General features: G+C 41.9%; 1 protein-coding gene across 1 annotated transcript in view; it reads right to left on the bottom strand.

The window, feature by feature from the left end:
- Window positions 1-10,239, bottom strand: part of abo2.L (alpha-N-acetylgalactosaminide alpha-2,6-sialyltransferase 2-like [provisional] L homeolog) — a 76,359-nt gene extending 66,120 nt beyond the window's left edge. Inside the window, exon 1 of the mRNA XM_018235073.2 lies at window positions 9,690-10,239. Within this exon, the coding sequence (XP_018090562.1) occupies window positions 9,690-9,844 (155 nt within the window). The 5' untranslated portion in view covers window positions 9,845-10,239. The remainder of the gene's footprint in view (window positions 1-9,689) is intronic.
- Window positions 10,240-12,247: the final 2,008 nt, after the last annotated feature.

Here is a 12,247-nt window from a genome sequence, read left to right as displayed (position 1 = left end):
ACAGATGGCACAGGGGCAAGTACATGTATAAATACCCCCAGAACTCACACACAGATGGCACAGGGGCAAGTTCATGTATAAATACCCCAGAACTCACAAACAGATGGCACAGGGGCAAGTTCATGTATAAATACCCCCAGAACTCACAAACAGATGGCACAGGGGCAAGTACATGTATAAATACCCCAGAACTCACAAACAGATGGCACAGGGGCAAGTAATTGAATAAATACCCCCAGAACTCACAAACAGATGGCACAGGGGCAAGTACATGTATAAATACCCCCAGAACTCACAAACAGATGGCACAGGGGCAAGTACATGTATAAATACCCCAGAACTCACAAACAGATGGCACAGGGGCAAGTACATGTATAAATCCCCCCAGAACTCACAAACAGATGGCACAGGGGCAAGTACATGTATAAATACCCCCAGAACTCACAAACAGATGGCACAGGGGCAAGTTCATGTATAAATACCCCAGAACTCACAAACAGATGGCACAGGGGCAAGTACATGTATAAATACCCCCAGAACTCACAAACAGATGGCACAGGGCAAGTACATGTATAAATACCCCCAGAACTCACAAACAGATGGCACGGGGCAAGTACATGTATAAATACCCCCAGAACTCACAAACAGATGGCACAGGGGCAAGTACATACATAAATACCAGCAGAACACACAAACAGATGGCACAGGGGCAAGTACATGCATAAATACCAGCAGAACACACAAACAGATGGCACAGGGGCAAGTACATGTATAAATACCCCCAGAACTCACAAACAGATGGCACAGGGGCAAGTACATACATAAATACCAGCAGAAACACACAAACAGATGGCACAGGGCAAGTAATTGTATAAATACCCCCAGAACTCACAAGTACAAGGCTGCAGACTGCAATAGATAGGGCTTTCCTTCCTTCGTTTTCTCCCGCGCTGCAATCTGTGCTACTGGCCAATCAGATGCTCCCTGGCTGCTCTCTCTCTCTGTCACAGCTGAAGTAATACCATCCGGCAGCACCGTGACAAGGGAGGGGGGAGCGAGCAGCTAGGGAAGGAGCTAAAAGAAAACTCTGCTGCACAGAAGAAAAATCTTCGAGGGATCGCGACAGAAACCACAGTAAGCTGGGGCCAATGCACGAACAGGTGGAAACTTATGTGCACAGTCCCAGGGGGGGGCACTGCCCCCTCTTGCCCCCCTCTGTGAACGCCCATGACTGCCTCTATGCATGAGGCACAGCAATCACTTTCACTTTCCATTCTGCACGTCTTTGACGTCACTGCACTTCCCATGGAAAGGAGAAATTATTTGTATTTAGTGCTTTTCTCTCGTGGGACTCACAGCAAAGCAGTCAATATAGGAACACTAAGGGGCAGATGTATTAAAATGTGAGATTAGAGCTCACAACAGAAAAACTCTCCCACTTTCTATTCAATCATATAACATTTTTAGAAGTGAGTGAAAGTTAGAATTCACAATCTGATCAATACACATCTAAAAATTCCAAAGGATTGAATAGAATGTGGGGGAGTTTTTCTGCTGTGAGCTCTAATCTCACATTTTGATAAATCTGCCCCTAAGTATGCGGGAAAACAGGAGATTAAGTGCTGTGTTCATGGTCAGAAACGGAACTAGAGGGGGACGGGCCCTGGAGCATGATTAAATTAAACACTGAATAGCCCTATTAAATGCTAGTGTTCTCATCTTTCTTATCTGTTTAAAGGCGAGGGCTATAGACGTCATTAAAATATGCATCACATCCACGTCTATAGCCTTCGCACCTGCTGCAGCTGGAGGCTTCTCTCTTGTCTTGAATGTGCGACCGCGATAAGGACCATGATGAATCATCTTGCTGCGGCTCTGTCTTGCCTGGGATGTCTATATAGCTCTTGCACCTGCTGGTGGCTTCTTGAGTGTGCGACCGTGGTAAGCTAATGGTTACCTTATCGCGGTCGCACACTCAAGAAGCCGCCAGCAGGTGCAAGGGCTTTATAGACGATGTGACTGGCTGTCAGGGAGCCGGGAGCTCCCTCCAGGGAGGTTGTCAGGATCAAGGAGGAAGCCCTCTTGAGGGAACAAGGTCGCGGTGTCCAAAGGGTTAAACGAAGAATAGTCAGGATCAGGCAAGAGTTCACAGGCAGGCAGAATACAAACAAAGTCCAAAGTCCAGGCAAAGGGTCAGGAAACAGATCAGGAACACGATTTAGGCAATAAGGCAGACAGGAAACCCAGGATACTCTTTAGGGAAGAAATCCTATTCTTGGGCGCCATTCTGACGTCATTGACGCTCTTGCGCCGACATCGGCGCGCTGACGTCATCGCGCCGGCGCCGCTACCCACGTGGCGGCCATGGGCGCCGCCATTTTGGGAGCGACGCCGGCAAGGAGGGACGCGCCGCCCGGAGCTCCGGGCGGCGATCGTGACACTGGCAAAGCTGCAAGACTGAGCCGCAGCAAGCAGTGGGTTGCCTACCCTGCATTAGAAGGTCCCCCATAGGCTAACATAGCACTTCGGCAGGTTGAAGTTGAAGTTTTTTTAAAGAGACAGTTCTTCGATTATGAATATTCAAACAATTTTACCTCGAATCGAATTCAAAGTAAATTCGAAGTCATAGTATCCTATTCGATGACCGATGTATCCAAAAAATTACTGAATTTCTAATTTTTTTACTTCGTATATTCCCTCGAATTCACTTCGACCCTTGATAGATCTGCCCCTTAATTGTGTGAATCAGTAGTCCAATACAATAGCAATTAAATTTATGCCAGTCATTATGCTTTAATCTCATCCTACCCGCAAACAAGTGGCGAATGTAAATGAATAATAAAATAACCAGTTTACAAACACCTCCACCCTTTGTTGTAAATGCTTTGTTTGCAAGAGACTATTATGCAGTGGGGATAACTGTGTGCTGAGTACTGACCTTTTAAAAGAGCATTAACCCCTAATTGTTAGCTCCAGGGTCCCCTGCATGCATCACCCCACAGCACCGAACAATTTTGTTCTTCCATATTAACTCCACTAGTGTTAGTACGTCACTTCTGTTTACAGATGCCAAGTTATGCAGCCCTGTTTATTTATATATATATATATATATAATTCAATGTGAGACACCTGCACTCTATCCTCTGTAGTTCCTTGCCGGTGCTCGGTCAAAAGGATATGTAACAATTGAAGATGGACCAGCACTCCGTTTTCTTTATCAAAAGTGTTTATTCAATACACTGTGCATCCAACGTTTCGGCCCGCATTGGGCCTTGATAAAGGCCCCAATGCGGGCCGAAACGTTGGATGCACAGTGTATTGAATAAACACTTTTGATAAAGAAAACGGAGTGCTGGTCCATCTTCAATTGTTATATATATATATATATATATATATATATATATTATATATATATAAATAATATATATATATATATATATATATATATATATATATATATATATATTATATATATAAACACACAATAATATAGCTTTTTATATTGCAGAGGTCAGGAGCAAAAAATTTCACCTTTGTCAGGAAATAAACTTTTAGTAGTAGGGGACAACAGGGTCAGACTCGGCCAGAGGGACACCAAGAAAAACCAGGTGGGCCACCGACTCAGACCTGCACCCTGCCTGACACTTCTTTGCGCAGGAAGAGTATGTGTGGGGAGGATGAGTTGCAGTGGCGGATGCAGCTGGGCCAGGGGTGTCAGGGGGGTTTGGGGCCCTTGAGGTGGAAGCGCCGGTGGGCATGGACCCCCAGTCTGCCGCTGGAGGCAAAGAGCATATACACATGAGATGCAATACAAAAAAATCTATGGCCTCAATAAAACTAAAGAATGATAAATATTTTCATATCTTCTTGTGTTTTTTTTGGAAATGGGAATACCTGCCAAACCCAGGAGTGCTTCTGACCCTCCTATCATAGCAGCAAAAGGAGGCAGAATTGCTGGAGTAGAGCACAATTATTTTCTCTAGATTTAAGAGCAGAAAGTATAGTTAAAAACCCACACACAAACTGACAAAAGAAATATATAAAGGAAGATGGTTTTTGTGTGCTGTGCTGAAATAGTCTGCATTTCCTGTCAATGTATTTCACAGACAAATGTGCTACCATGTAAGCACTGATAATAACAAATAGAAGCTCAGCTAATGTAAAACATTCTATGGGCTCAATGAAAAGATTTTAAAGTGCAAGCTTTCAGTCGATTGTTCCTGAGTAAAAACTCTATTTTACATACACTGAGTTTAAGTTTTTTGTGGTCCCAGCATAATGCATAATGCCTTTCTCTGATTTAAAAAAAATTTCTGGATTATAAACCATTTTTTTTTTGGACCCGAAAAACGTAAAATGGGAGTTCTACTGTATTTAAAAAGGTCTTCTAATTTGGCAGTGTTTTCAACGTAGTGAACCATAAAATATAGCACATATATGGATACAAAGTTAGATACTGGTCAGAAAATTTCCATATTGTACATTCCTGCTGTATTTTAAAGTGGTAGCTCACCTTTAAGTTAAGTTATCTTTTATTATGTTATAGTATGTCCTATTCTTAGTGACTTTTCAGTTGGTCTTCGTGTTTTATTTCTTATAGTTTCTAATGTATTTCCTTTATTCTGCTGCCTCCAGCCATCTGTTAACTATGTAACTATCTACCAAATTGTACTGTGAAGTTACAATTGTACTGTTTTTGTTACTTTTTACTACTTATCATCCTATTCATCTTCTAGTGGCGCATTCAAACCACTGTCTGGTTACTAGGGTAAATTTGACCCTAACTGAAATTCTAAAATGCAGAGCTGCTAAAGAAAATTTCTGAACCTGAATCCCCCCCCCCACTTTCCTGCTACAAGGTTTTTGAATGTTTAAAATAGTCCCGCATTAAGAGATCAGGGCCTTTTTGCTGCTTGGTTTAAAAGGATTTGCCACGGAAAAGGTTTTACTGATTTGTATAGTTTACAAAGTGGTTCCTTCATAGATTTATTTTCATACAAAACTAGGGCATTTGCATGCTTTAACCAGGTAAACGTGTTCTGCTGCAAAAAATTCCAGTCAGTCAGGAAAGTGCTGCTAAAATTCCAGTTGCTGGGAAAATCCAAGCACAAGGTCCAGAGGGCCAGTGGGCCATTTACTTTTTAAAGGGGTTTCTCGCCTTTAAATGAACTTTGAGGGGCAGATTTATCCAAGGTCAAAGTGAAAATTCCAAAAATTGCGGAGCATGTCGGTAGCTGAATCTTAAAATCTTCATTTATTAGAAATCATTAAAAGCAAAAAATGACAGTGACATGTACCCCTATGCTTGATGCGTTTCGTGGCGTCTCGCCACTTCCTCAGAAGCATAAGGTATGCTAACCCCCACACTGGTTAATATAGCACCTCACCAAACAGACACACCCATAAAAACGCCCATAAAAACATTAACCCCAGATAGATTAACACCAAAAATGCATTGTGTCACATACACCCATCACAACATACAATGAGAAAATCCTGCACAGTTATGGAGTGTTACAAATTGCTACTGCAAAAAAGGAGTTTAGTATACAATGTTTGTTAGTAGTTACATAATATTTTCAAAATTCCATTATCTCAATGTAGCAAATTGAAGCTATCTGGTATATTCTTAAAGGGGTTATTTTCAACTGATAAGCACGCTAAAGAATGCACTAATTGCAGAAACAAGCGAGTTCCCACTCTCTATTTAGCCCTCCATAATTTTCAGTGGTTTTCAACTGGTAAATCCAGAAAGCCTCAAGGCGACATAATTTTTGATCTAAATCGCCCTTCCTCATGTCTTTTTGTGGTCTATCTATAATTTGGAAACTTACACATGATGCACCCTGATGCTTATCAATCAAATGCTTCGCTATAGCTGATTTAGTATCCAAGCGTTCCACAGCTGACATATGTTCTGACACCCGAGTACTGGCTGTCCTGGTAGTCTTCCCTACATATTGGGATCCACAGCTACAGGTTGCCATATATATAACCCCTTTTGATGCGCAGTTAAAATATTGTTTAATTTTAAACCCTGCGCCAGTTACAGTGCTGTGAAACGTTTTGGATACTTGCATGAGTGCACATGTTTTACACCTGGTGCGTCCACATCTATAGGAGCCTTTATACTTCAACCAAGCACTCTCCTCACTCTGCGCTTTGGTGGTATACAAACTTTTAGATATGTGTGCTGCTACGTTTTTTCCTCTCCTATAAACAAAGGATGGTGTACTTCCCAAGATCTTACCCAAGATTGGATCTTGGAGTAAAATACCCCAATGTTTTTTGATACTGCCTTGAATGTGATAAACATCACGATTATATGTTGTGCAGAAGAAAGTGAAAGTGAAAATTCGAATTTTAAAAATGTGAATTTCGAGCTATTTTTTGTGTACTTTGACTAGGGAATAGCCCAAATTCGATTCGAATTTGAAAAAAATTTGAAAATTCGAATATCGAAATTTATCACATACTGTCTCTTTAAAAATTCTACTTCGACCATTCGCCATCTAAAACCTGCCTAATTGCAGTTTTAGCCTATGGGGGACCTCCTAGAACCTATTTGGAGTCAATTGGGTTAAAACTCGTACAATTTGGTGTCAATGCTAATCACCAACAGTAAAACATCTGAATTGTGTAAGCTCTAGATACTGCCTTCTCCTGCATTATCCACACTTACAGGGGCGATCCTGGCCCCTGAGGCAGCAGCAGTTGCCTCCCCCGTGCACTTACCTTTTTGCGCCTGAGGGGGTCCAGGGGGGTCCAGGGGGCAGAAAGGGCCAGTACACTAGCGCAGAGAGCCTAACTGTGCTCTCTGTGCTAGAAGAGCCGAATTTCCAGTTTGAAAACCATTTTTGCCGCCCCTGGTACCTAGTGGTGCACTGCCGCCTGAGGCGACAGCCTCAACTCGCCTCATTGGCGAAGCGCCCCTGCACACTTACACAATTCAATTGCATTACTTTTAAGATTACATAAGATTGTTTATTTGATTTACACTAACACCAATGTGTTACGGATTAAAGTAGAACCCCCATTTTATGTTTTTCAGGGAACCAGGAAAAATAGTGTATAATCTGAGAAAAGTAAAATCAGGGAAATGTTTTAAAGCAACTTATTCTCCAAGTACTTAGAGCATATAATTTTAAATACAGTATTAACTGTGTTAAGAATTGCAGTATTAATGTTACACTATGGGTGGCAAGACCTCTCTGTCACGTGCACAATCTAAAGCAATAAGTTATGTGTGCACAGCTATATGAGGTTCAGACTAATTGGAACAGATTATTTACATAGAAACCATGTATTTGAAACCTCTTAATTTCCCTATTAATACATTCACAAGACAAACTGAATTTTTGGGAAAACCAGGACAAAAATTTGGTAAAAAACAGGGAAAACATAATGTAAAGAGGCACTCTGAGGAAGCCGATTGGTTCGGTGAAACGCGTCAGGCGGAGAGAGCTTTGCCAGCATACAATCCTCCTTATACTACATCGGCAACCTGCATAAAGACTAATAATTTTATGTGACTTACTTCATAGCAAATGTGAGTGCAAAACAAACTTTTTAAAATATTTTTATCAATAAATAGTTTTACGCTATGGGATTTATATGTTCCCTCTTTGGAGCTTAAAGGTATACTGCGAGGAGAATCGACACCGGTGAAATATTACATGTGATACCCCCATTTGTGGTCTTGTAAGTAGGCATGTAAGTCTTGCATGTAAGGTCTTGTAAGTAGACTGTGAAAGGATGCGAGGAAGAGTTAAAGGACCATTAACATCAAAAAAAAAATTAAAGAAATATCCGTTACTATACAACGAAAAAAAAAAACACCAAGACAAATTAAACTTTAAAATAGCAAAGCCTTTATTAAGAAATAACTTACAGAAACTCTGCTTCCCCTTCCCTTCAGAAAAAGCGACAGGGCGACCATCGATCCTGCTGTGCTTGATTTTTCCTGGCTAGCTATTCTATGGACAGCATGTCCTCTGCCCCATCTTCTTCTCCAGCTCTTCTTCTTTTGCCTGAATCCGAGCTCAGGGGCTGCAGGAAAGTATTAGAGTCCAAGGGGCACATGCAAAAAGCTCACTCACTGTACAGAGGCGCAGGGATCAGCGCTAAGCTCATGCCGCTGAGACATGAGTCCTCACTGGCAATCGGCGCACAAAGGAGCTCCCTCCCCGCTTCCCTCTCTCACTGCAACTGCCCCAGGGGAAGTAATCAAACTGACCGTGTCTGCTCTCTCCCTGGCCCCCTATTCCTGTCACAAATGCTGCTGCTCACTTGCCTCCCGCACCTCTGCCTGCGGTCGCCTTTGCCTGGCACATGGGGTGTCCCAGAGATTTTTCTGCGGCTTTACTGATCCCCGACGCACATGCAATCGCATCAGGTACATTCTGATGTGGTCGCACTCTGCCAGGTAAAGGCGGTCATTTTGATTACTTCCCCCGGGCAGTTGCAGTGTGAGAGGGAAGTGGGAAGGAAGCTAGAGGGGGGGCGGGCCCTGGCGTGGGACGCGCTGCCGGGCCCCCGCACCCCTCCGTACACCCGGAAACGGCTGGGAATCGTGGCGCGTGAGCTGCCGGGGGGCCCTGAGGGGATGCGGACCCTGGCCCAATTGCACCCCCTGCTCCCCCGGTAGTTACTACACTGTCCTTGTGTGCCAATTGCCAGTGAGGACTCGTGTCTCAGTGGTATGAGCTTAGCGCTGATCCTGGACTCTAATCCTTTCCTGCAGCCCCTGAGCTTGGATTCAGGCAAAGGCGACCACAGGCAGCAGAGATCCCAGGCTAGGAAGATGAAGAAGAGCTGGAGAAGAAGATGGGGCAGAGGACACACTGTCCGTAGAATAGCCAGGCAGGAGAAATCAAGCACAGCAGGATCGATGATCGCCCTGATGTCTTTTCTGAAGAGGAGGGGAAGCAGAGTTTCTGTAAGTTATTTCTTAATAAAGGCTTTGCTATTTTAAAGTTTAATTTGTGTTGGTGGTTTTTTTTTTCGTTGTATAGTAATCAATTTTTAAAAAAATTTTTTGATGTTTTGCCACCAACAAAAAGCAGGAAAACTTAAAATCAAGGTATGTAAAATTGAGGTTTCATTGTATTTGCAAAGCATATGTTCCTGTGTGGCCTAGTAATATGGCTTTCTCACCCTTTAATGATTATATTGATAATGAAAATTGTTATAATTATGGTTCTTAGAGCCAGACAATCTAAGGTAACATGTTTAAGGGAATATTTACAGAATACTTAAATGTAATGCCTAAATAAATGTAGAAGAGGCAGTTTTAGACCAGTGACTGGTCTGAATGACATTTTGGAGTCAGGAAGGAATTTTTCCCCCTCTGAGGCAAATTGGAGAGGCTTCAAATGGGGTTTTTTTGCTTTCCTCTCTATCAACTAGCAGTTAGGCAGGTTAAAATTGAGTTACAAGGTTAAACTTGATGGGCATGTGTCTTTCTTCAAACGTATTACGTAACTAACTTACTATGTTACTATGTTATGAATGTGCCAAACTATTTCACTTCATTATTATTCCTCAAAAGTCAATGAGGGCAGGGATACAGGTACTGTACTAATAACAGTGATACTATAACTTTCTCTGTTCGTCTTCTCTCTGTTACGAGTTAGTGTCCGTAACAGAGGGTTCCAGGCAGAGTGGAATTGCCCCGTCGCTGTACTTACCTGGGCTTGGTCGCAGGGAAGCTCTGGGCAACCCTCTGTAAGATCCGGTCCTTGTGAACGACGACCATGAGCAGGAAAGTGAGCAGGCAGAGACCCAGCAGGGTATTCTGTAGGGTTCTAAATCGCACATTCTTCACACAGGGAAGACGTCCCATTCTCCGAATCGTGGTGCCCGTGCCAGCGCCTGCTCCGCGATCAATCTATGAGGATTCGCATCTCTATAGCGATCTCTGAGGGACTTTGGATCTTCAAGGCGGTATCATTCTCACAGGATATCGCGGTGACAAAGTGCAGAGGAAGTTTTACTGTTTTCTGTTACTTCACACACAGGGTTGTATGGGTGTGTAAAAGAGGAGGTCTTGCACTGAGTGTTTGCGCCTGGGTAATAACGCAAATTCCTTCTGTGCCTGTACAAGTAGATAAAATTCTGCTGTGCTTGCCAGTGCGGTAGTCAACTGAGCTGCCTGGAAAAGAGTCCGTATCAGTGCCTGTACAGAGCTGGCGTGGGCTGTGGGCAGAGTTTGCTTGTGTTAAGGGGCAGTGTCAGCAGCCAGTACAAGAAAAGAGCGAGGGCGGGTCGGATAATACTTCAGTGTTTATTTTAGGGAAACCCCTACAAGTCTTCCAAGTGGTTCTTGCCAAATAAATAAATAGCCAATACGAGACCACTTGATGGAAGGCAACAGTTGTAGGGAGGAGTTAGAAGGGCAGGGGCTGCTGTTTCTGTGATTCAGTGGTAAGACCACCACTTGTTTGATTTTTATATTTTTCTTTACTGTGGATAATAATATTTGCAAAAGTGAAATACCATCAGCATACCTCCCAACATTTTGGAAGTAAAAAGAGGGACTTTTTTTTCGCACGTAGCATAGCAAATTTTTTGACCACACCCCTTTCTGTGGTTACACCCCCTAATTACCATGTTAATTTTACAAAACTTGGCAGGTTATTAAAGTTTGAAAATATTTCTCCTTATCTAAACTGTTTTTTTGTGTCTGAAAATTGTTACAAAGTATCTTATGTGCACCTGTTTAGCACTCTGCTAAAAGCCAATTAAGTGAGAAAAGTTGTTTCTTTTTCTATCTGTTCAGTGCAGAGTAGGGTTGCCACCTGGCCGGTATTTTACTGGCCTGGCTGGTAAAAATGATGGTTGATCACAATGTTATTAATAGGAAAAAAAGATAAATATATAGGAAGGCCGGTATTTTTTTCCAGAAAAGGTGCCAACCCTAGTGCAGAGAAAATTGGGACTTTCCAGTACAAATGAGGGACTGCAGGCTGAGCTGTCAAAAGAGGGACTGTCCCTCTGAAAAAGGGACAGTTGGGAGGTATGCATCAGGGGCAGATTTATCAAAATGTGAGAGTAGAGTTTACCAGAGAAAAACATTCCTATAGGATTGTTAGAAGTATATTTATCAAATGGTGAACATTAACTTCCACACTTTGATAAATACGTTTCTAAAAATCCCAAATGGAATGAACAGAAAGTGGGTGACGCTTTCTGTGATGAACTTTGATTTTGATACATCTGCCCCAAAAGCTCTGATATTTGCAATTTTCCAGCTCAGGTGGACACCTTTTCTAGACAAAATCACCTTTTTGGGGTTAATCTTAGCCTCTGCCGCAATACACTCTTCATTTTCTTTCCTTGCTCTTTGCTGATTTACAACATTTATTATATTGTTTACATTCATTAAATGCAGATTCTATCCCAACAGACGTGTAGTTTTTTAATGCCTTTCACTTCTTTCCTATTAACTTCTTTACTTCTATACTAAGCCACATAGGGTGATTCTTAGAGCATCTACATTTACTCCTTAAAGAATAAATTGAGAACAGTAATGATTTTATATAATATTAGATGGTGTGCTTGACTGAAAGAAATACAGATCCTGTACAACAAGAATATCTCCTGTGTCTTTATGAATAGTTTAAACATCACAGTCAAAAACATTACATGGTGTCAGATGCTGGTGATTTTACAGCACTGAAAACACAGCAGAGAGAGAAGACTGCATAAGGAGAAGCATGGAGTTTACAGGTATGCAGCCACCCAGCATGGACTGGGACAGCATTAATCTCTCAGAGGAATTGAAAAGGTTTAAACAGCATGCAGAACTAATCTTTAAGGGTCCTCTCAAGGCAAAAGAAGAGGAAGACAAATGCTGTTATTTGTTTGTTTTTTTTATACTTTTAGTTATTGCTTGCTCATGTTTTCATATACAGTATTGTATACTTTTTGTAATAATAAAGAAAAAAAGTTTACAAAAACACATATAATGGTAATTTTCCATTTTAACCCTGGGAAAACTGTACAAAGGCCGGAGACTGATAGATAAAGAAGAGAAAGAGAAATGGAAATTGAATAAGAAAGATGGGGGAGAAAATAATAGGTGAGGCAGGCATTTAATACAACCTTACTTGTAGAAGTCCTTAGTGCAGGTTGACTATTACTTTTGCTCAAATGTATTACATTTAACCCATTAGTTGTATGTCTCCTTGCCTACAGTCTAATTCCTTAGTTTGTTTCACAAGTGTCCTTATTTAGTCCTGCTCGT

Source organism: Xenopus laevis, chromosome 9_10L (genome assembly GCF_017654675.1).
Source record: "Xenopus laevis strain J_2021 chromosome 9_10L, Xenopus_laevis_v10.1, whole genome shotgun sequence".
In the NCBI taxonomy this organism is placed as follows: domain Eukaryota; kingdom Metazoa; phylum Chordata; class Amphibia; order Anura; family Pipidae; genus Xenopus; species Xenopus laevis.
This window is presented reverse-complemented; position numbering and strand designations above follow the sequence as displayed.